The sequence below is a fragment of the Ischnura elegans genome, chromosome 11 (genome assembly GCF_921293095.1).
Source record: "Ischnura elegans chromosome 11, ioIscEleg1.1, whole genome shotgun sequence".
Lineage (NCBI taxonomy): Eukaryota > Metazoa > Arthropoda > Insecta > Odonata > Coenagrionidae > Ischnura > Ischnura elegans.
Window position 1 is genome coordinate 72,118,428 of NC_060256.1, and position 25,167 is coordinate 72,143,594.

At 35.7% G+C, this 25,167-nt stretch overlaps 2 protein-coding genes across 4 annotated transcripts in view; one reads left to right on the forward strand and one right to left on the reverse strand.

The window, feature by feature from the left end:
* Positions 1-18,531, reverse strand: part of LOC124168506 (BTB/POZ domain-containing protein KCTD3) — a 34,771-nt gene extending 16,240 nt beyond the window's left edge. Inside the window, exons 1-7 of the mRNA XM_046546828.1 lie at positions 18,343-18,531; positions 17,939-18,252; positions 17,371-17,862; positions 12,538-12,631; positions 11,031-11,284; positions 10,436-10,639; positions 7,967-8,083 (exon numbers count right to left, since the gene is read on the reverse strand). Coding sequence (XP_046402784.1) covers positions 7,967-8,083; positions 10,436-10,639; positions 11,031-11,284; positions 12,538-12,631; positions 17,371-17,862; positions 17,939-18,252; positions 18,343-18,404 — 1,537 coding nt within the window. The 5' untranslated portion in view covers positions 18,405-18,531. The remainder of the gene's footprint in view (positions 1-7,966; positions 8,084-10,435; positions 10,640-11,030; positions 11,285-12,537; positions 12,632-17,370; positions 17,863-17,938; positions 18,253-18,342) is intronic.
* A 230-nt stretch (positions 18,532-18,761) lies between these two features.
* Positions 18,762-25,167, forward strand: part of LOC124168507 (tetratricopeptide repeat protein 30A) — a 31,865-nt gene continuing 25,459 nt past the window's right edge. For all 3 annotated transcript variants that reach the window (XM_046546830.1, XM_046546829.1, XM_046546831.1), the window contains exons 1-5: positions 18,762-18,899; positions 19,061-19,126; positions 19,217-19,426; positions 20,812-20,937; positions 21,038-21,173. In XM_046546830.1, coding sequence (XP_046402786.1) covers positions 18,849-18,899; positions 19,061-19,126; positions 19,217-19,426; positions 20,812-20,937; positions 21,038-21,173 — 589 coding nt within the window. In that variant the 5' untranslated portion in view covers positions 18,762-18,848. The remainder of the gene's footprint in view (positions 18,900-19,060; positions 19,127-19,216; positions 19,427-20,811; positions 20,938-21,037; positions 21,174-25,167) is intronic.

Below are 25,167 nucleotides of genomic sequence, written 5' to 3' on the forward strand. Positions count from 1 at the left end.
CAGATTAAAATGTATGAGTTGAAACTTAATATGCATGGTTCATATGATATTGGCCAATAAAGTCACAATCAACCTTGACCAATCACATGGCCACTAATTTCCATAGATCTCACAATCCTTCCCTCAAGTTTCACCCTTTGCTTTCTTTCACAGCCAATAAATAACGATGACCGGAAAATTCTTTCAGTTCAATTATAACAAAAAAATACAGTGGGCATCAGAAGTAAACTAGCAATAGCAAGTATGGTAAAGTAAAAAATTAAGAAGAACTCCAATAGAATTGTAACTACAGCAGACCCTAACCTTATGTTCCTAATACATTCCGGAGAACCAATCAAAAAGCGGATCCTAAGGTATGCCAAATCATCATTATTTCCGGACAAGAAACCAGTTAAAATAGGACATGTAAATGTTGCTATTTAAAAAAGTTGTGCTCCATTAATAAATAAATATAAAGATTTTACCTTTACTGATAACTGATAAGGTGCAAAATGTACTAGATCACATCCCTGGTACATCAAATGTCAGTTTCAATTTTCTTCTGATGCATTATAAAAATGTCAGCAGTGATAATCCACATTTTAATTACAGGTTTACCCTAATAACAATTTTATTGAAATTTTGATGCTTTGAGGGACTTTCAATACCCCTACATACTATCCACTATGAACATTTTTCCCAATGAATATATTTCAAATCAAACCTATCAACAGTGGCAGAAACATATGGGGGAGTGCCCCCCCCCCCCCATTGCATGACTTCATTATGTATTTTTCATTACGATAAAGTAAAGGTAGCTCAAGATATCTTTTTTGCCTCCCCTTGAGTTTTTTTCTATATCTACTACAGCCTAACAATTGAAAAAAATATAAAAAGTATTAACTGAAGACTCTATTTTCAATAACACAATAAATGGCAGGCAAACAGAGGAAAAATAACTGAGAAAATGCAGAAGAGAAAAATCTTTACAACCACAGAATTCAGTACAACAAATTAACGAAGCGAAGAGGTAAATTCAAGGAAAAGGGTAAATTAGACAAAAATGAAAGCAAAAAAATTAGGCAGCCTTAATAGTTACACAATAATAGATACAAAAAATGTAAAAAAATGTTTGTGCCTGGTTCTCAACTTACCTGAGCCACAAATGCCTTGGTAGCAAATTGGTTAAAATCTTTGCCCTGTGGAATTTTAGCATATAGTGTGCCCTTGAATTTCGGTTCCGAGGTTACTCTGTAAGAGCATGGCAGTTCTGCAGTCTTAAAAATTTTTAAAGACCAATTTGCACCTGAGAGGCCAAGTTTACCAGGTTTCAGGGTACAAGTACAAGATCCTAAAATATATTATGTGCAAAGAATATAAGGAGTTCAAATTTTAATGACCAAAAATACAATGAGTACTTCACTAAATGAGTTACAGATTTTAAAAGTATTTGAATGACTTTGCAAAACTTATATAAGGTGTAAAAGATCCAATCATGATAGAAGGTTGATACCAATTGCTTAAACATTCAGGAATGAAGCATGAGAACGGAGAGTAGCCAACATTATAAGGTATGAACAAAAAGAAAAAAGATCAAATCAACCACTATATCACAAATCATGGAGAAGAGAGCAAAAAAATATCATAAGCAGGCCACAATGAAGCGCTGTAACAGCCCTTACAGCTTCAACCTTTCCTTCACTAACTCAGAGAATTACAGACCATGCTATCAACCTTTTCCAAGATAATTGAGAAACTACATTACCAGCGCATACTCTGCTACTTGAAATCCTTCAACATCCTGCAGCATAGATCTCAAGAATCCCACTCAACAATTACAGTGATTTTCCAGTTTTAAAATCAAATTTATGAAGCCTTCTAAGACCGTAAATTGCTGAAGGTGTTTTCTTTGACCTGAGCAAAGCTTTTCACCGCATGAATCATTCAATTTACTTTACCAAACTCCAATCTATGGTAATATTAGGCAATGCTCTTTCATGGATCCTACCATACCTTAAAGATCGCTAAATATGTGTAAAATACTCCAAGAGAACTTAGGATGGCATAATAAGTGAAAACTCACTTCCTGCAGACATCAAAGGTGGATACAGGATTTAGTTCTTTCCTAATGAACTGAATGAGATGAATTCTTGTCATCAAAGCTGGATTTCCCCAAGGCTCAATTCTAGGACCATTAATTTTCATTACTTAGATAAATGATTCACCGACTCTTAGAACAACGTAATTTTATACACTGATAACACCACTATCCTCACAAATGGTGAAAATATGAATAATCTAATAGCTAACACCAGAACATCAGTCAATTCAATGATTGAATGGTGCACATTGAATAAATAGGGATTTGCAACCTAACAAAGAAAAACCTGTCTACCTCTAATTCCATAACCAGCACTCCTCAAATCTTTCCAGCATGCTGCTACATTTTGGTACACAAACAATTCACCCTACTGCACATTCTGTTAAATTGGTCCTTGGCATTCAGCAACTGAGACATACCACATATCAGCTCTTATCAAGTGACTATCCACTAATAATTTCAAATTTGCACTGAAAGAGTATTTTCTATGCTAAAACTTTAACCATCTAAACGATTTTATTGTTGAATTGTTTGAACATACTTTTACCAAAATTATTTTCTCGTACATTCTACTGTAATGCTACTTACTGTCTTACTTTTACCTTAAGTGTATTATTGACTTTAAATTTATGAACTACATCTTCATAATACGAATTAGATAGTTTCTTATGTCCACTTCATTTGTGACCTCTAAGTATGAATAAATTTTATTATTATTATTATTAAATAATCATTTTCAAAGAAATGATTTTTCATTAGAATTTTTCTTGAACAGAAACAAAATGTTATCTTGTACACTACAATGTAAGTATAAAATAGGGATTCACGTACACATTAAGTATAAGAGAAGAACTTCTAAGATATACATATATCGATAGCTAAGTTCTAACAACACGTATCTCAAAATTTGCCCGGTCTGAGTTAATACTGTTAATAAAGAGTAAAATTCAAGCAAAAAACAACTCTTTGTTTGCAAATGTATGCTTCTTTTTTAGTTTTATGTATTTCTGGCTTTTAATTTCAATTAAAATGATATATAATTTTAAAAAATAAATCGTTTTTTTTTGCTCTCCTGAAAAGTTGCTATTTTTGAGATACGTGTTGTTAGAACTAAGCCATCGATATGATAAATTACTTGGTGAGATATTCACAGAAAAAAAGTAAAACTGAAAAAATAGGGTAAATTAAATACAAACACCATAGAATGTCAGGATAGTACTCAGGTTTCCTAATGCATCCAAAGGTGGATTGGTTCCAATATTTTGAAAGCATAGTCTGCCACTGTTTTCACAGTGATTACACCCTGCCCTTCAGGGCTGCCACCATCTTCAGGGTGAGTTAATCAAAGGCAGATTATGGCTTTGAAACACTGGTGCTGATCAACCCCTGCACAACTTGAGAAACCTGAGACTTTCCCAACAGAAAATTGTCCAAAAAAGTTTTTCACACCATGGAATTTACGAGAAAATGTGGCCACAATGACACCATTTCCAGGAGTTTTATATTCTATTAAATGAAGGTAAACATCCAAAAACAGAATCTAACACAATATAAAGAAAATGATAAAACTCAACGTTAATAAACCAAAAAGAGGCTGTTACTATCTGAGGACCTGAAGCCAAGTCCTGTTAAAAATTAAGTTTGCAGTAAAAGAGTTTCTGAAGACCAATTCAATGAAGATGTGACAATGCAGCCATACCACAACTCCCTGAAAGTCAATAAATACACAAAAGCTACGCAACAACTATACTCACCTTGCAAGAGAGAAGGAAAGACAGAATAACGACGTAAAAATTTTGCTTAAGGAGAGATCATTTTTAAGGGGACATTCCTCGGCCTCATTTGTAATTCTGAAAGATCTATCAAAGTCTTTTGCAACAAAATCTGGCAGATAAACCACTAAATAGCTCAGAAACCAATTAGCCAGTTATAAAACCATTTCTTTTGCTCATTCCTTTATATCTATCGCTAGACTCTTGTTAATACGAACGTTAATACAAAGATCTAATTATTACGAAGAAAACTGTTAGTCCCGATGCAAAGGCCTATCCAAGCTATAGTAAAAGAAACGTTATTACAAAGTTTTCGTATTTACGAAATTACAAACTTCAGTCCCGGTCCCGGCAGTTACAAAATGAACTTTATTATGAAGTTCCATGGATAAGCAACGGCATTTAGATGGATATATACTACGCCAAGTTTTACTAATTGCACCACGTTTAAGCTCTCCTCGTGTACTGTGCGCAAGAGCATGAATTATGGTTATTTCTTCAGTATGCATGCAACATCATAAAATAAGTTTAATTCCTGTAGACCCATGGTTACCCATTCATAACCGCTCATAAATTGGACGCACAGTTAGTCCTCTTCCAATGCACATTCGATTTACAAACTTTCAGAGACATGAGCATTCAAAAATTTCGAATTTGGCGCCTTTCGATTTGGCCGATGCGACGCAGTGTGGCAAGGAGAAACATGCACTTTGGGCATAATCTGAAAAAATACTCGTCCCCTTCTGGAGACACTATCTCACTTGCTCGTATTACTACCTACGCAGACGGTCGCCAATGCTCGCCTCCTAGCCGACATCGTCTACCAACGATTCAACATACTTCGTCTCTGCTACTGTTGCTGCTCGATTTGCCCCTGACACCATATTCTTCGATGAGTAAGCCAATCTGTACTTTACTTTAAAAATGTTTGCCAATTAAATGGACTTTACTTAAACCAACTGGTGTGTATTTCTTTATGGAGACCACCTCTGAGGCATGGAGATCCTAAAATCTCAGTTAAACTACATTCCTTGTCTGTGACCTATTCTTAGGACACGACAATATAATAAAGAAATAAATAGAACAACCCATTTGTTAAATAAATACCACTTTTTACATAAAATATGTACCACTTAATTTACTATACAACAGATTTTTAGAAAAAATTAACCTATCTATTTTAGTCTCTAGTTTCATGAGTAGTACAATACCTAATGAATAAATGACATCATTACTTATAAAAACTAGATCCAAAGAATTATACAAGCAATTAGACTGCTAAAATAAAGCAAAAGTTAGATTTGAAGTCAAAGCAAAATTAAAGAAATACCTAAATTTAATGTTTAATGATGATAAAATACTTTTTCATACTATGTTCATCATAACTATTCAACATAACATTCATTACTTTAACAACTTAAAATAAAGAATGCTTAAGGCAGTTGAAAGCAGGTCATAAAGCATTGAAATTAACCTTTTATGTACATTAAGCAGAAAAAAAGCTTATAATCCACTTGAAAAAATACATAGCATTAAGCATCACCAATAACGTGAAAACAGCTAAGCAATGAAATGATAGACAAAATTAACTATAAAGCACTCAAGCTAAGGCTGAACAAGTAATACTTATGAGCTCAGTACCATAGAATCTATGTCCTGATTTCTAAGTTATAGATCGAGGAATTTCAAATCAGAGTTGTCCATAAAATTACAGAGAATTCACCGTTCAATACCACCCTGAAATAATTTCCTTAATATAAATGGGTTTAACACTATCATCAAGTTATGTCCCATAAGTGCTACACATCTCTATACGTAGTCCTGTTTCATTCTGTATAGAACATGCATCTACGGACAAAACACAATCAAGAGTCAACATCAACTGATGTAACAGTAAATACAGCAACAGATTAATCCTCAGTTCAATCATAAATATCACCTTATGACTAATCCACTCCTGAAAACAGAGCATAGCTCAAGTACTTATAAATAAAGGGTAACTTTTAAATCACTTCCATAGCAACACCAACATTCAATGGTTATTCATTTAAACTTATTAGAAATTGAAAAAAATAAAAATTTTCATATCAAAAGCTTGCCGAGAAGCTGCGGAATAATGTGAGAAAATGACAGGCCCTTCATGAAAAAATGTTGGTCTTGGTTAGAAGTGTACATTATGCAGAGCAAAACTAAAGTTGTAGGGAACTTAAAAAATTCTCAACAATTTAGCAGGACTTCAATTTTACATATTAAAAGCTACAGAGGTGCACTCAAAAATTCATGCAATATATCTTTAATTTACATCATCCCTCCATATTATGAAAGGAATGTTGCTTGCAGTACTTATTTGAGATTGATATAAATATGACTAAGTGCTGCTATGCAATCATTTGCTATTTTTGTGATTCAGGATATTTTTTTTCCAGCAACTATCAAAAATAAATTACCTTCCCTCCCCCTCTCTGGTGCTAGCATGAAACATAAGGGCTATCAGTAGATCTCTAGGTGTGAAGATACAGGGTAACAATAATTTCATTAAGCAAGGTACCAATGAGAGCATTTCTACTTTAAGCAATAAAATCATTTTAAAAATTTATATGGCCTTCTACATTAAAAATGTAACAAATAAAATAGATGCCAAGATGGTTGCACATCCCTTTTGATCATGCATTGTTTCCCAGAAGTTTTCCTTCTATAGCCAAGAGAAACACATTAAACAATTAAGGAGGAACATCCCACAGGAATATTACCAATGCCATGAAGCAAATCAGTAGATGGAAAATATCTCCATGAATTATGAAATGAGAAGTTAACCCACTATAAAGGGAATGGAAAACTTTATCATAAACTGATCTTAAGTTGATGATGATGCGCAGATTGTGGAAATTTCAATTGCACTACAAAAGGCAATAACTTGGGCACACATTTTTAAAATGAAAATTCTTACTCATACCAGGATACAATCAGGTATATATTTTTATGTAGTCGCAACCTTCACTCACTCCACATACATGATTTTAACACTCAAGATTGCCATAGATCACCGGGAAGAGGGTGGCAGAAATTTTTGTTGAAGTCACAGTATTTAATGGATCATATGAAATATTGCGCTGTTCATAACTTAAGTTCACAATCAGTGAGTGGCTTGCAGCTAGGACAACATTATGATGCCTTTAGTGGGCCCTCACATGTTGGTTGCAGTGAGAGTGAAGTTGCAGTGAGACTTTTTCTTTCATGACTTTGATTACTAGAATAGGAAGGGCTCTTCACATAATATGGACCAAAGGCACCTTGGCCATATGGCACTTCTACAAAGTAAATTGTTGAACTGAGTATAGATATTGCTCAGTATCATTTTGTAGCTAATAAAAACTTTTTGCCTGACATAATAGAAATGATGGCATCATAAGCCTAATGAAAAAACAAACGGAAAAGGTGAAATAAAAAAGATGAGATTGGTACGAATGGAGAGACAAATTGAAGGACAGAAACTTTTATTGGGAGTATAAGGGCAGCTAGTGATTTCATTTCATGAAAATAAACTAAATTTTCTGCAAAAAACATTTGAAGGAACTGAATCCAAAATTAGACTACTTACAAAAGATACTCCTTTTAGTGGTGATATTCAAAATAGCCTGATGAGTTCATTTTCATTATATATCTCAGAACCTTCAAGGGTTATCAAAACTACCATTAATTACAAATCATTATGCAATAATTACAGAGATAACTAAAAACCAATCATTGGCATCCATTTCAACGGGAGTCTTCATGAACTGGCAACTAATGAAATTATATTGGTACATTGCTACTGTAAATTTTTATTACAATTAGAAACACATAATTATTAGAGGGAAAATTTCTAAAGAGTGGTGCTCCTATGAATCACTATTATCTAAATAAAAGATAATTTATATTTATAAACAAAAGAATGAGCACTACACAGTTAATTTGACTTGGTTTATGATGAAACTTCACTGAGCTACCAGATGAGCTATTGTGGAATAGATAATGGGTTCTTAAATAACATCATAACAGAACCCCCACCAAGCCATTGTCAACTATTTGGAAAGTTATTTAATGCTATAGTTGAAATAATTTAGAGCATACATACTTGTCTTTGGCGTTAAATATACAGATATGGCAGTGATGGGATCATTTGAGGGATCTCTGTAAAGCTCTGTCACCAGCAGATCATTATCCTTCATACGCAATGGAAATTTCTGCATGTCTGAAAAATAAAATATGAGTCATTTTTGACTTGTATGTTTGTGTACTTGTGGTTAAAGCCTAATACCAAGGTAAAGAACAAGAGCAGAGTAAATTTTGAATGTCACTCCATAATTGTCTACCCTATATATCTTATCTGCTTTACACGTATTTCAAAGAATAGTTAGAAAAGGTGGATGCAAACAGAGAAAAATAGTTGATGAGATAACAGGACTATTAAGCCACTATTCTGATCTGACCAGCAGCAAAGACTTTGTATAAAATTCAAAAAGTAAGAAAGAGTAAAACAAAACTTTTAAAAATCTATAGCAATTACAGTAGATTTGTAATTACGAAGTTCACAGGACCGAAAAACCGAATGTTCGTAATAACAGTTTGTATGAATGATAAAGATCAAATGGATATATAGTAGAGATGGGTCTAATAGCAGACTTCTCGAACTCGAATATCGAATTCGAATATTAAATAATTGCTCGAATATTAGAATACCTCGAATACTAAATGATGAATGCGGGAATGTTTGACTAGGTTGCCTAAGCAGCAGGAAACCAAAGATTTTGGCGAGTAATTGCGATTTCCTTTAAAGGATTCAAACAGGAATTTAGCTGATTAATGGAATACTTTAATTTTATGGAAACAATTTGGGCATTTCGCCAGAATGCTAAGTCTCCGTCATATTTCTTCGTCTTTCTGACATTTATTTTCTAGCGTAAAATGCTTAAATAAAGCTCAGAAATATGTCGTGTTTGGTCTTATTCTTTTTTAAATTATGCGCACATTACTAATATTTCAATCCTATAAAAGTGTAATATCTCATGACTCATGCAGCAGTAGACCTCCAGAAATGGGGAACTTCGAAGCAGGTAAGCAGAAAAAGGCCAGTGGGTGAGTAGAGGGGGGGGGGGGGGAGGCGTGAGACACGTTTTTATTGTTCTCGTGTAACTTGATATTTTTTTCAAAGCTTAGGTCTTCGTAGTACGATCCCTGCGCGAGCTGGGACCTTTTGTTTGATTTCGGAGAAGAGGAAATCGTCAGAGTGGGTGAGGTGAGTGCTGAATGGAGGGGGATAGAAGATCGTGGGAAATGTGCCAATGTTACTATCCCACGGCACTGAGTTTCTCACTATAGTAGTTTCATCTCCTGGGGAAGATTCAAACTAAGTGCCTGTCGTTATTAGCCACAAATGACACATGGTAAACACCTCATCTCATTTTTATCAAACGATGGATGCGGGAAAATGGTCAGTGGGGGTGAAAGAGGGAAGGGTGAAACACGATTCTATTATTTTCCGGTAACTTGATATTTTTTCGAAGCTAAGGTCTTCGTAATACGATCCTTGCGCGAGATGTGACCTTTTGTTTGATTTCGGAGAAGAGGAAATCGTCAGAGTGGGTGAGGCGAATGCTGAATGGAAGGGGATAGCAGATCGTGGGAAATGCGCCAATGTTACTATCCCACGGCACCAAAGTTCTCCTGATGGGGGATACCTGGGATTTTCGGATTTTTTTACCCAATCAATTTCGGTTCCCCACGTCGAACTCTTTTCACCGCTCTAACCCGCGAATTTGATGTAGTTCGTCAACTTGCCTAAAACGGCGATGCATGCACTAAAAGACTAGAGTTCTCTACATTTTTCGGAGTCAACTACCAACTACGTGCGTGCAACAGTGTATGACGCGAAATTCAAAGTATTCGAGGTATTTGAGATAGTACCCTTAGCATAATTATTCGAGACCTCGAATATCGAATACTTTCTAGTATTTGAGGTATTCGAGTATTCGCCGACACTATACGCACATCTCTAATATATAGTGTGATAATGTCTACATTTTAGAAGAGCAGGAGAAAAGGCTTTTGAAAAAGGAGGGAAAAAGACAGGACAACTCAAAAGGTCACACTATGAGACACAATACATAGAGTCAGAAAAATATTATCATTGAATGATAAGTCGAAGGGAAGAATGGAAGACATATACCTCAGATGACACACATTGAGTAGATGATGAAGGATATAAAATAGAAGAATTAGGAAAGTGTTTAAAGATAAGCTGATAGGCGAATTGAGTGGAAAGCCTTGTAAAACCAATCCACGTATTAATGACTGTTGATGATGAGCAAGATTGAAGTTGATAAAGCAAAGTGAAGTTGGATTCATTATATTGCCCATGGATGGCATTGAAACAACGCACTGAATGAGATTTTAATTAAATAGAGACTGAATTATCCCACTGACATAACAACACTGCCAGTGTTTCCTGAAGGATATCAAGCGAGATTGAATTAAATATATTGCAAAACAACAAAGTCACATTGCTAAAAATTCCAAATCAAAAATCATTACCCTCTCTACTTACCAATGTAGTAAATTGATCCATTACTACACCCAAGGAGAAGAAATGATCCAGCAGAATCAAAGGAAGCTATTGGGACAACATCCTGAATTTGCCAGTGCTGAGTCATGGCATGCCAAACACCAATTTTTCCAGTTGGTGAAAGTGCCACCAACTGGCTTCCTATGAAAAACAGGTACTCAACACGAACATGAAGATTGAATGTTCCTAGAAAAAAGTAGACGATGACATAAATTCTTATTAAAGAAAAGTAAAGCATTAAATTACTTAGCAAACACCACAGTAACATGCCTTTATTTAACAACATTTTTTAAAGATTATTTTTGCTTCTATCAGAACATGAAATACATAAATCCATTACATATCCAGACCAGATAGCCCAAGAAGTTTAAAACATTTTAATTCCTAGATTAAAAGATTTACGGAAAAGAAATATGCAGATTACGTTACTATTTATTAGGGGCACTGAAAGCTTTCAAGAATGTTGCAGTAAAGAGATTGAAAATCCATAACCCCAACGCAGTCTTGCATTCCATGTCATTTCCAAACATTCTATGGAGCATTCAACAAAGAATACTCTTCTCACACAGATACTAACCTATATTGGTCCGGACACCATCCTCATTGACACCCCATAAACGGACTTGGTTGCCATATGAGATAGCCACCATTTTGGAAGATGAAGAGGAGGGACCAGGTTCCCCACCACCGGCAGCCCCTTGAGCTCCAGAGCCACTGGCTCCCTGCCCTGAACCCTGTTGCCCCATTTTGGCATTGATAGCCACCCGCTCTATGATACTCTCTATGTGAGGGCTGGTGAAAACGTGCTGCCAACCACTGGAATCCTTTAACCTAAATTATACAGAAAAACAAAACATTCTCAAGAAAAACAAAAATATCCTCTAGATTCTTACGTAGATATAATATATAAAAAAGCACAGGTATTGCCCTAAGACTCAGAAAATTATGAACTAACATAGGTAATTAATATATGTACAATAAATTGGCACAATTTTCCACATTTCTCTTGTTCTTCACATCAAAAGGTATCAATGAAACTTCACCTTCTCAAGATGAATTTTTCATGAATTTTGCCTCAAATACATTTTGCAAACTCAGTTAAGGTAGTAGAGAGCATAAAACGAGGAGGAATAGAAAGTGAACAGTGACTACAGCCATCCTTTCCACTCCTCTTCCAAGTTTTAAACCAATTCGTAAAATAAAAGGCCTCTATACATTTGTACTTTGAGAACAGAACATTGTTATACAAAAAGTTTGGCCAGTGATGAAGAGTAAATGAGTTATGATATTTTTAAGGGCTCCTTTGAATTGCATTTATAATTAAGTATAAATAAAAGGTTTATCATACCAATAAAATTAAAAAGATAATTTCGTATAAACATAACAAACAGCGCTGACATCAAGCAAAAATCCATTAAATATAATAACAGGCATTTAATTATAAATTAAATAATCACAAATTAATCAAAATATTTTTGTAAATAAAATTACACTCATTTTTAAATTAAACCAACTGTCTTTCAAATGTAATTGCAGTAATGTAATTCAAATGTAATTGCAGTAATTGTCACTGCATGACTTCAGTCTTCAAATGAGCTCTTTATATTCATGCCCATCAGATGGGCAGGAGAACAAAGAATTAGAGGAAAAAATAAAGTAGATTGAGAGTTATTGTGTGATGAGCATTAGGTGAATTACCATATTTATCTGAATATATTTTCCAAAAATGCCCATGGTAAAAGTAAAGGGGGGACTATATTCAAACATATTTTTTTTATTTTTTCCCGAAACTGAGGTCTCAAAATTAGGGGGGGACTATATTAGGAGAAATACGGTATCTCAAAAAAAATGGTAAGAACATAAAAGAGGAGTAGGAAGGCATTTCCAGAAAAAAGGTGCGCAGCTTCTACGGGTTAATACGGTATTTTGGATTGGTATATATTAGTGTTGACAAAAGATTTAGTCTGAAAAGCCTTTCACAGTGAAAGTTCAATTTAGAGTGGATTAATTAATTCATATTTAAACATGGAGTTCCACCAAGTAATTCCAGAAAGTATACATAGCATATATATTTTAGTTGTTACCTGTAACAAGCAACAAAATGAGCATAGGCTGCCACGATCCAATTATGATGAGCTTTGATTATACGCACTCGAAGAGGGTCAGTCCATACAGATCCTGTAATAGACAAAAAAAATCAAATAATGTAATGGAATTTACCGCCCATAATATGGCCAGATATTATTATGCATATTTTTAAATGGACATTTTTCTTTTTTTATTATTTCACTGGTATACATTGAAATATATTAGTACAAAATGAGACACAATTTAGCATATGTTCCATTGCAAATAGCATGTGATTATTAACACATTCCACACAAATGAGTTAATAATCAACTAGCGTAATATGGGACTCAAATCTGAAGCAAAAATTGGTTTTTTTAATGGTTCAGATAATTTAGAATTTATGATTTAACAACTTATTGATGAAAAATAATAAGAAATGATACGAATTGATAATGAAATTTTATTGTGAATGTATGAATGAACAACTAATACCAATGGAAGAAATGAGTAGTAAGGCTAGATTTGCACCTGTTAAGATGAAAAACCTATGGAACCAAATGAAATCATTCCAAATGCAAATCACATATTACCGACCAATCATATTTATAAAATACAAATGACTCTAATCACATGTCATTTTTCCCTGGAAAGGTCATAGCCATCATTCATATAGATATCATATATACATATTTTATATTCAAGGACTCAATTTATCAGAAACTAACGTATAGTCATTGACGTAGCTACTGTCAAAGCAAGACACCTGAGTTTGAGGAGCTCTATCGTCTAAACGAGGCAATCAATTTCCATGTAACAAAAAGCATATAAAAGAGAGTTTATTACGTTATATATATCTACGTTGGATCATTTTACTTTAAAAAATTTTGTCTCATGGTATTTCCTACACTAAATTTTTTCTAAAAAAAGTACCCATTTTTTGCGCATTAAATCAAGTTGACCAACTTTGAGCACTTGGCATTCCCTCAGTTTTTGTTACAATAACTTGTAATTTTGATATAAGAATGCCAGATCTATTATTAACAGCTTTTAGAAAACGAATTGTTTACACCACGAAAATTGACGGATTTGTTTTAAGCAACGCAAATCTCTGCTAACTTCGAAACTAATGGGTCAATTGAAAATGTATAAGTATTGTTGTGTGCCGTAGAATGTCAGTAATGCAAGTAAGTGGATTATACACGTAAAATGTCGGCACTGTATTCAATATCATTTGATATTTATTCTTGTTTTGAGCTCTGGTTGTCGCTTTTGCTCTACCTAGCGAGGCAGACCAAAACAAAGCAACAGAAAAGAGTCTCTCAAAGCCGTGCACATTTGCCATATCGTGCATCATGACGCATTGTACCCTGGCAGTGTATGAATAATCAACTGGTTGCTTCTGCCAAGTCGGTGGCAACCACGCCCCTCTTTTCTCCTCCCTCTTCCACGACGGAGTGGTCAGTATACGTGTGAAACATTTAGATAAATATTAAGCAATATTGACTTTATTAGTGACACATATTTACTGTAAATGTTATATCTTTCACACTAGCCTTCAATTCATTGTAGCATTCATTGGTACTAATCAATTTTCAATTGATATAATGGTTTTGAATTTAGCAAAGATTTGCGTTGTTTACAATAAATCTATCAATTTCCGTTATATAAACAATTTGTTTTATAAAAGCTGTAAATAATAGATCTAGCTTTCTTACATCAAAATTCACAGTCATTGCAATGAAAACTAAGAGAACAAGCGCTCAAAGTTGGGTAACTTGATTTTATGCGCAAAAAAATGAGTACATTTTTTAGAAAAAAATTAAGTACCGGGTATACTATGGGGTGGAAATTTTTTTGAAGTAGATGATTCAACGTAGAAATAAATTCTCTTTCGTGTGCTTTTTGTTGAATTGAAATTGATTACCTCATTTAGACAATAGTGCACCTCAAACTCGGATGTCTTGCCTTTTTTATACAGACAGTAGGAAGGTAGTGGTAGGAGAAAGGCCAACCCAACCAATACAGCTCAAAGCCCAGAGAAATTCGACAAATCGAAAAATCAAAAATTTCAGCAAAATACGAAAATGTCATCAGGAATTACACAATATTTAAGCTTTTCCATACTAACATTACGGTATGAGGCTGCATAGTCAATAGGAAAGAGTAAATTTTCAATCAATGCAATATGGGACGCAAAGTGGAGGTGACAGAAAACCATTTTTTCCATCCCATACAAAGCAAGCATCACCTTTTCCTGAATTTTTCCATGATATGGCTTTCCATCCTTTTCACTAAATGTACTTGATTACATTCCTTTTTTCAGCCAAAAATATTGCAAGGCAAAAATAATCCCAAGAAAAATGGAATGAATGGAGTAAACATAAAACAAACAACAACAATGATGGAAAAATTACGGAAAATTTTGCCATGTGATCCAGAAAATTACAGCTCAAAGCTATTATCGTCACTTGCTATTGATGCTGTTTTGGAATGATCCTGATGACAGGAACCAAAACCTTACGGAGAGATCAGACACTTCATGTGGAATCAGGCTCATCTGTAGCTTTGGCTTATTTAATTTGAGAGCAGTAATCACAAAGGAAATCCTGCAGTAATCATGAAGGCAAAGGAACTTACACCTTCAATAAGCAACCTATTATCTCCACTGAAGTAATATGTGCCATGATGAGTAGTATAGCTTCTCTGTCTTCGCCTTATCTCACTGGGTATGTCATTTGCACAATTACTTTTCAAAGTTCATTGCAATTTTTTTAACAAGGGAACAGCCATCTTACTGATTTTTGTACTAATCATTTCAAAACCAGATCTTCTAGACATCAATTCTAGTTCAAACCTCAAAAACTTGCAAAACCAAGAAATGAAGTCACCCATCCCAACCAAAATAATCAGAATAAATTTTAGTCAAAAGATACTTGGTAAATCAAGTTCTGATATTTTCCATAGAACAAGGGAAGAGTGGACCTCCAGTGAACAGCTTTACTATTGAACATGTACCTATAAGGGAATTCTTCCCTGTATACACATATTATAAACCTTAATGGATGTACAACATTTTGGGGCCAATGGCACGCTTATGAGGTCTCAAAATAGTGTATTGTAAGAGTGCACACTTGCCGCTCTTGCATCAGCTCAGAGTTACTTTTGAAGTTTAGGTGTGGCTCCAATTCCTTATACTGCAAACACCTTGCAAAATCTAGGCATGGGACCCAGTCTCTGTGGGAAGTTGCACAGGTAATATGAAATGCTGCTACCAATTCCAGCCAATAGGGAGGCTCTGAGTGAGTCACGGGACAACGTGGGCACTGAGCGTTGCTTTGAGGACAGAGATACTTGGAGAGTCTTGCACCATGTGTCTGATGGAAAACTTGTATCTGTTATATGCGTAAATTTAAGCATTCAAACAGAATGTCCGACTTGTTCCCTTACTGCCCCTTCCTCAGGCCCAGCCCTGTTTACTTAAGCTAATCACTTACAGTATTCTAATAAGCCTCAGAAAGACTGAGCGTGTGAAATGATCGAGAGGAATAGTAGAGATTTTTGGAGTGAAGAGATTAAACTGTTGTGAAGTAACCAACCACTGACCTATGAGCCACATAGGCTGCACATTAGGCCATCTAAATAGTACATCAAGTATTTGAGAACTCCAAGCCAAAAAGTTTTGGCTGAGAGCATGTATAATATTTTTTTAATTATTCAAATTTATTCTATCGCTGTAGACAGAGGGCTACTTTTTTCACCATAAAGGGATAAAATAATGCCGTTTTTTGTTTTTATTCTGTTATCTCATATAATTTGAATAGATAAAGAATGAATTAAATTAAAATGCAAGAGTAGCATGGGCGTACCCTGTGGGGGGCAGGAGGGGACAGCGCACCCCCCCCCCCCCCCCCCAGGAAGCAAAAATAAATTTATTTCAAACTGAAAATTTTCCACAAACTTCCTTTAAATCCAAAAAAGTGATATTACTATAAAACATGTAATCAAAATAAATATATTTTAGGGTGCAAGTTATTTTAAAAACCAATCAAGCACTGTTATAATGTTTTTGAAAACTTGGTTTTAGTAAACTTTTCTTTGTTACAACTAGAACGACCATGGCTTGCACCCCTCTAGTTTTGATCCTGGGTACGCCTTTGAAGAGCAAAGATGAAACTGCCTTGTATGAAGTACCACTACCTATCCGATAATAAGTTATGAGATTTTAAATATGACACTAAACACTTTCGAATGATTTGACGAAATACCTGTGAAAGCCGAGAGACATCTCAAGCTCTACCATAAATTGCAAGCCTATTACATTGTGGAAGTCCTTAAACAATTAGCTATTTCGTATGAATCCTGATTCATACGAAATGGCTATAATTGTTTTAAACCATAATAATATGTATATCAACTGAATTGAATTATGTATTTAATAAAGATATTTACCGGTTAAGTTATTACAGAATTTGAAAAGTCCTACAAAAGTTCTTTTAAAATATAAATTATTCTGACATATAATCATGAACATCGTGATCCCTTAAATGACGCTAATAACAGTCCAACAGTCCCTAAGGGCTAACGAATTAGGGTATTAAGTCTCAATCACAAGAAATCTAACTTTACAATTGAGACTTTCCAAGCAATGGAATATTGATAGATGAGCAATATTTTGCAGTGTAACTTTCCATTATAAGAGAAAATGGAAGAAGTGCACTCTTTTTGAAATTCACTTCTAGGGATACTCTTAGCTGTACTAGCAGCTTTCTTACAAGTATCTGTTCCATTTTTGACTCTATGTTGAAATAAAATTGCGATACTAAAAATAAAAAAAGATTAGAACATACCTTGTTGACCTGATAACAAGAGACCAACATCGTTCCTGAAGAACTTATTCAGATCTGCTGATGAATTCCTCGTATGCCGAAGATCTAAGGATGCCGCTCTAGAATGTGCAACCCGACCGAGGCTTCTTAAGTCCGTCGTGCTACGAGATACAACTCCAGCACCATTGCTATTGGAAGCACCAACACTGACAGGCACACCACAAACTCCAGTCCCAGTTCCACTCACACCGCCAGACGCACCCGCACCCCTGATGTCCAATGAAGAATTGCGAGAATGAGCACTCCTGGAATGTACATGATGAGATTGGGGGTACACACCATGAAGCGGTGGAGCCATTGACGAATGTGACGGGGGAGGTGGAACATGAGAGGAATTAACGCTGACAACACCAACGTCAGGGAAGCGAGGAGGGAGTACATTTCTTGAGACTTCTGTTGTCCCTTTAGTAGATTGGTTATCTCCAGTGGAACTTGGTTCTTGAAGAGGAACGCCTGAAATTTATGCCGTTATGACAGTCAATCAATTGGTGTAATATGAATCATGTAAATATATCTGATAAATACTTACATGGAGGTGGAAGATACCCATAGAACAGAACATCTCCACACGAAGACTGAGTAAGGTCCTCACAAAGAATTAGTCTCTTCACCAGCGGGGCGATTCCATAATATTCGGCCTCATGTCTAAGCACACGGACATCAACATTCTTTAAATCAATATCTCCGGTTCGTAGATAGTTGAGTATAATAGAAAACAGTTTAGGGTCCCTGTCGATGAAGATTGCATTGGTCTCGTCGCGTAAACTAGATATTCTACCACTTAGCAGAGCAGTAAAAAATGAATCTGGAATCCACATCAACGTGTGACGTGATGTAGAAAATCTGAAATAAATACACAGCAAAATTATCTCTCCAAGTTCCCCCAGAATCACTCGGAGGAACAGAATATAATTGTACAATACACAGAAGTACCTTGTGCCCCCCACATTGAGGTGAACTATGTCACCATTATGTGTTGGATGAGGAAAAGCCATTCTTCATTGGTGATGCCTATTTAATTCCACAATCCCACATGTATACCGATCTCAATTACGTTCAATGAATTAATGACATGAAAATAAACGATTGTTCACTTTCACACCAACGTAGCCAACCCAGACCACAACAACATCTAATCGATATCACTATCGATATCTAATGGTATGAAATTTGTGTATTACAAATATGTGACTTGTAATTAATTTCATACGTTTGCTTTAAAAGCACGGAACATTTTAGTATCTAGAATAATTTTTTATCAGTCTGATATTTCTATTTCAGTATTTATTGACATGGGTGCATATCGTTTCGAGATGACATCGAAATTCATCGATTATTTGCTACCATGGAAACCAAGTTCCATATGACATTTAAACGTAAACAAATGTCTTTCAATCATTTGCGGGGAAAGATTTTGATGAAAGGTTATTGCGATAACGATGATTGTTCAAGTAAAGGACGGGGAGTACACAAAAACGATATACTCTTTGGTATGTGTTATCATTACACTCACTTTATACCAATTATTGGACGTACTCTGAAGTGTTATCAGTGGTTTTCACGCAGAAATACCGCATCCATTGACTTGACTCAATCGTTTCCCTGATGATAATTTCTATACGTCAACTATTTAATGTGATCCTATTTTTAGATTCGGGATCAAAGATATGCGGATGCCATTCAGTTATTGAACAGCACTTTGGAGACGCATGAAAACGTATGTCAACCAATTATTTTTATTTTACTATTTCAAATTTAATATAATTCGAATGGGTATATATTTTAGTGCATGTATTTAATTTTTCAGTCAAGAGCCGCCCTGTCTTTGCTTGCCTATTGCTACTTTTACTCTCAAGATTTTATAAGTGCTGCAAACTGCTACGAACAGCTTACAATTTTATTTCCTTCTGAAGAGGACTATAGGATTTATTATGCCCAATCATTGTATCAAGCATGTCTTTATGATGAAGCAATGAAAGTAACGTCGCAGATAGATGAACCAGACTCTCAGGAAAAGGTATATTTAATAGTATGTTGCCTTACCTTTATTATCTATTCTCTTTGCTGAACAGGACCCAGGTGGATTAAGGTCGTGGTTTTGAGGAAGTTGCGGTTTACTACTTTACCCAACAACTTGATGATATGCATAGCATCTCAGTGGCACTTAATTGGTGGCCAAAATGATGACTGCTTGGCTTCAATCATAGAAGGGAGTGTTAATGTAATTCTGTGTGCCTTCATCTCTCGTAACCCTATACCACGGAACAGTGATGGATCCAGGATAGGGACAGGTTGTGGGACTAATTGGTGGGTAACCTCCCAGCAGTAGTGGGGGGACGAACAAAATTTTCATTCTATTTAGTGTAAATCTATCTATCTATGGGGGCTACAACCCTACATATAGACCCTCTCTGGATCTGCCACTGGATTGTAACATACCAAAATCATGTAAAATATGCCCTAAGATTAGAGATAATTTGTATTTCAATCCGTAAAAGTTGGTAAATATATTGGAAAATATAACTAAATATCTTATACCCCCTGAGCCCCCCATACATCCACCACTGTCCCTGGAACTTAATTCTTCTCTAGAACAGATATTCATTTTATTATTAGAGAAGAAACTATGCTGGGACACAATATGGAACCCGAATTCTCGAACCCGATTCATTTTATATGCTGGGAAAGTTAAAATATTTTTACTTAGTGGGTACCCCCTTAAGTACTTGGATTTATTGGTCTTTATTTATTATTAACTGCCCAATTTTCCAAGTAGCCTTCCATGGGGATTATGACTGTAGGCAGCGATTCTTCCCAGTTTTCTTCTGCATTTATCCATTTTACTGTATACATTTTTCGGTAAAATGGATCGGCATGCAGAAGAAAACCCTGGAGAATTGCTGCTTACTGCCCAATTGTTCTTCTTAGGGTTTATCATTATTTCATGGACAATTTCTATGCAATTAATACAAACTGGAGTGTCTATTTGTTTTTTGATGGCAAGAACTTAAATTAATCTTGTTCATCTCATTTTCTGCATTTTTTTGTGAAAAGCAGCATTGCAATCTCAAGCAAATGAATCTTTCATTTTAATTCATGTTATGGGAGAAGGATGGCAATATTTGAGAAATCCATCTTTTTCACTAACTTGTATCATTGTTGCATAATTTAAGTCAGCTAAGTAAGCAATATCAAAGAGCATTACATTCAAAATAGGCTCGCCATATATGTATGAATGTATATAAAATTTGAAATTAAATCAGTTGGTGGGATTGAGTGGTATATTAAATTTGCATGGAATTACTTGTATCATAGTCGGCAACATCAATATAGAGATGTTGCTCATGGTACTAAATTTTGTCTTGTGTGACGGATTATTAAATTGAATGCCTATTATTGCAGGTGATAAAATTAAAAGCTGCTATTAAGTATGGTGAAGGAGATTTAATGGCTGCAAAAAGCCTTGTTGACAATTGTCCCGCTGATGATGTAGATACAGAAATAAATAAGGGGTGTATCCTTTATAAAGTAAGTTCTTGTTATGATGCTTTTATTGCCTCATAAAATGAATGATGCTCATCAAAATTATGTTCATAAAATTGATCTTAAAAGATTTAATTTTCACCAGGAGGACCGACATGAAGAGGCTTTGCAAAAATTTGTTGGAGCTCAACAAAGAACTTCTTATTGTCCTCATTTGTCATATAATGTGGCACTGTGCCATTACAGGCTAAAGGACTATAACCAGGCACTCAATCACATAGGTATGACAAAAGAATGCATGCCATTCTAAAATTTTATTTATTTGCAATATTATTTACAAATTCCTAAGGTAGTATTACAATTATTAGGTAACTACAATGATAATCTTTTTAATTCTTGGCTACCTCGAGTGGTAGAATTAAACCATGTCATCTTAAGGTGGTTGATTGTAGCTCTGAATATACCATTTCTTCTGCTAATTCCTTCTACCCAATCTACAATTTGAGAACAATAGACCCCTTCTGTAGAATATGACTTAAGATGGATTCGCCATATGATCTGAGCTGATTTTGCATGTGCTTTTTAAAACTCTAACTTTTGTCAATTTTGTTTCCAAATACACAATAGGTCCTCAATTATGTAATTTCATGGCTAATTTATTAATATAAACACTTGTTAATGTAATTACATTTAAATGCACAGATACCTTCTAAACTGATTCGACATAATGGCGATTCAACACAATGAAATTCACTTATAATCAGTCCTCCTGCATGTTCAGGGTGTGTCATATCTTAAAATATGTACCTGCAAATCAAGCACTTATGTGGCACTGTTCAACAGCTGTTAAATGATTAGGATAACCTCATCAACATGATGGCTCCCTTTTCAAATGATAGGTACATACTTAGAGCATCATGTTTTGTATTGCTTGCTATGTTTAAGTGAAACAAAAAACTAGTGTAAAAACTTTGTAAACAATAGGGTAGTTTTCTTCATCAAATAAAACGAAAGGCATTGATTGCGATTCGTTACCCATCATTAGCGTATTTATAATATACAAATTATTTCGTTTTAGAAATACCGGTTTAGACGAATGGCAATGGTCCATTTTTATCCTCATTTGAAAAGGGCCAGATTGGCGCCCATGCGATGCCACTCCACGTGACGTCACAGGGACCTAGTTTCTATACGAGAAGATAGGAGTTATACATCGTCTGAGGTTACCAATGCATGCATGAGGCGCAGAGCTCAGGGAAACATGTCTTAATAATCACTTATTAAAACTGGCTAAGGTCGGAATGTTTTCTTCATTTGATAAGGTATTAATAATCCTTATTTAAGCCAAGCGCTACCAGCCAGCAGGGTACTCGCTAGCAGCCTGCGTCGTATCAGCGCTCAACTCTCCTCAAGGTCACCTCACAGGGCGGCAGCGGGAACCAGAAATATGCCACACGGAGAGAGATTTCCCGGCATTCATACTTCCGCGTCTCGTTTTCGCGCGCTTGAAAATTTTCACTTTTCATTTAATCGCGAAAAATAGATATAGTCACTTAAAAATCTAAAAGCGTGAAATACGTACTCCAGGAGTAATAATCTGTCGATTTAGGCAATTAAAAAAAAATAGGAAACCACCCTATTGTGAACCCTATCTCTACTAACAGACCTTCCTTTCTGTCAGTTTCACTCCTCTACTCTCTTGCCTGTGATTGGCTGTTGAAAATTGCTTGACCATAGAATCCAATTTGGTGAAAAGTACGAACAGAGTCCTAATATGCACTGAATAGTAGAGGCCTTCACGTTGTAGAAATCCATCTTACTGATTTGTGAATGAAAAACTTTGCTGTTTCTACAATTTGGAACTTTATTTTCCTGACTAATTTCAATACACTGTATCATATTCATAGGACTAGCAGTACAAGTAGTGTCGTTGTGGGTTATAGGGAGGTTTTTGGTATATAACCCACAACGACGCTACTTGTACTGCTAGTCCTATGAATATGATACAGTGTATCGAAACTAGTCAGGAAAATAAAGTTCCAAATTGTAGAAACAGCAAAGTTTTTCATTCACAAATCAGTGAGAGTCCTAATACGTAATTCATTTTTAGTATAAAAAAATGGTAGGTGGAGATGAATATTTCTATAAAAATTAACTTTGTTTAAACATTGTGAGGCATTTTTTAGTGTACCTTCTCCCCAAAATTTCTGGTACCCCCAACCCCCCCAGAAATTCCTCTGAACTTATCCGCAGAACTTCTCCCGCTAAGGACTTTTCGCGCTAAGGTTTTTCGCGCAAAGGATTTTCACGCAAAGGCCCTTCGACTCAAAGGCTCGGAGACTCTTAAGTCTTGGAACTCTTGTCTCCGAACTCTGTCCTACGAACGCTGTCCTACGACGCTGCCCTACGACGCTAGCCCTCCAACGCAAGCCCTCCGACGGCAGCCCTCCGACGCCAGCCCACCTGCAGATCAAGACTTATATAGGTAGTATGGCGGAGGAATACCTACTCCTTGGCAATCAAGGGGAAGTGGGTGCTGAGGCATAAGAATGCAGTTTGGAGTGAGAAGTAATCCACTTGTCCTATCACAATTCTCTCTCCCTCGAATGCCTCATCCCACTATGTCTCTGCCCTCCATGAATTCCAATGACTTGGCCTCTACCAGCAATCACACCGGCTTGGATGACGGATGTTTTGCAGTGGTGCCAGTCAACAGGGGCAGATTTACATGGCAGATTTTGCAGCTAACTGAACATCGCCCTATTACCCCTCCACTCCTTTGCAAATTCCCTCCCCTCCACCCTGACACGTTTCGGAGCTCGCAAGCTCTCTCTTGTTCTGGCGATAGCGGTGGATATATGTCTCGGCTGAGATGGGTGATTTCTGCAAAATTATACAGCTTGTACTTAGTTTTTGGTAATGTTTCCTATCAGATCATTGGTTATCATCATTGTTTTCTGTAATAATTCTGTTTTTTAATATTTCTATTTCTAATAGATAGTGATTGAATATATGTAACTCGTAAATTGTGGCAATTGTTTCTTTGAGTGGTGATTTTCTTGTTTGTGGAGTCTTTCCTTCAACCATCTAGTGACAGACGATCGGAGTTCCCTGTGTCTGGGGTTTACGTTCACAATCTTGAAGATTTAACGACATAATGCCACAGTTGATTAATTTATGTTGGATAGGAAACTATTAAATTCTGAAAGAGAACTGTGAAAAGTGTGCACAGGCTGGTATTGATAATGGAGGGCAGCGGCCGGATTATCATTCAATTTCAAACTCTTCAACTCCTTTAATCAAATTACACTGCCTGAAGTGCGAATGCCTTCCACTGTTTTGATAGGCCTTAATCAGAAAAAGTAAAAATCCATGAAAGGAGACCACACCATTTCTCGAGGTTTTGGAGAATCACACTGCATGAACTGAACATTTCTTGATGTCAGCTTGACATCATTTGCCATGATCTAGAGATCTTTGGGCACATTCAAGGGTAGTAAGTGTTCAGAGCTCTCACTCACCATAGGAGTGAACCACTGCGTAGCATATTCTCAGCCTCCCGGAATGGAAAAAGTTTAGTGGACACAATGCAAGGATTTTGAATCATCTAGATGCATGCCATTTGCCACCTAAAGTTGATATTGTGCTCCAGACAATCAGCACTCAAAGACTGCTCCAAGAAATTAATAGGTGCTTACACTGAGCTGCTATGTAGCTCCTATGTAGCTTCCAAAGGGAAATTTCACAGCTGTTGTGGTAGCACTCTGAAGTCCTCACTGCCCTCATTGAGTCCTATGACTTGAGGTATGTCACTGTGATGTCAAATGACATCATTGTGACACTCATGTTATACGTGGGGAATTGTCTAATATTGAATGAAGTCTATGTCAAAAAAGAAATAGCATTTAGAAGAGCAAAGAATCATTGCTCTGTATGTTTGTCATGGATCAAGTTAGAAGCAGAAATATAATAATTTATGGTACTTTTTTTAGCAAAAAATAAAGGAATTGAAGTTTTTTTCACAAATCATGTTTAAAAAAATGGTCCCGAATTTTTATTTTGAGGTAGATACCTTAATATCAAAAAGCAAATTTTGATCATAATCTGTAATGGTTTGGGAAATTAGTTTATTGAGATAGATAATTATAATATCATCTAACAATTATGTATGTAGTTTGAAGTGCCTCTGATGTCCTGTGGAGGGAAATCATGGGTCTTTAGCCTCCTTCAGCAACACCTTTATTGCAGCTTCAGTGCTCTGGGTGGTGCATCAGA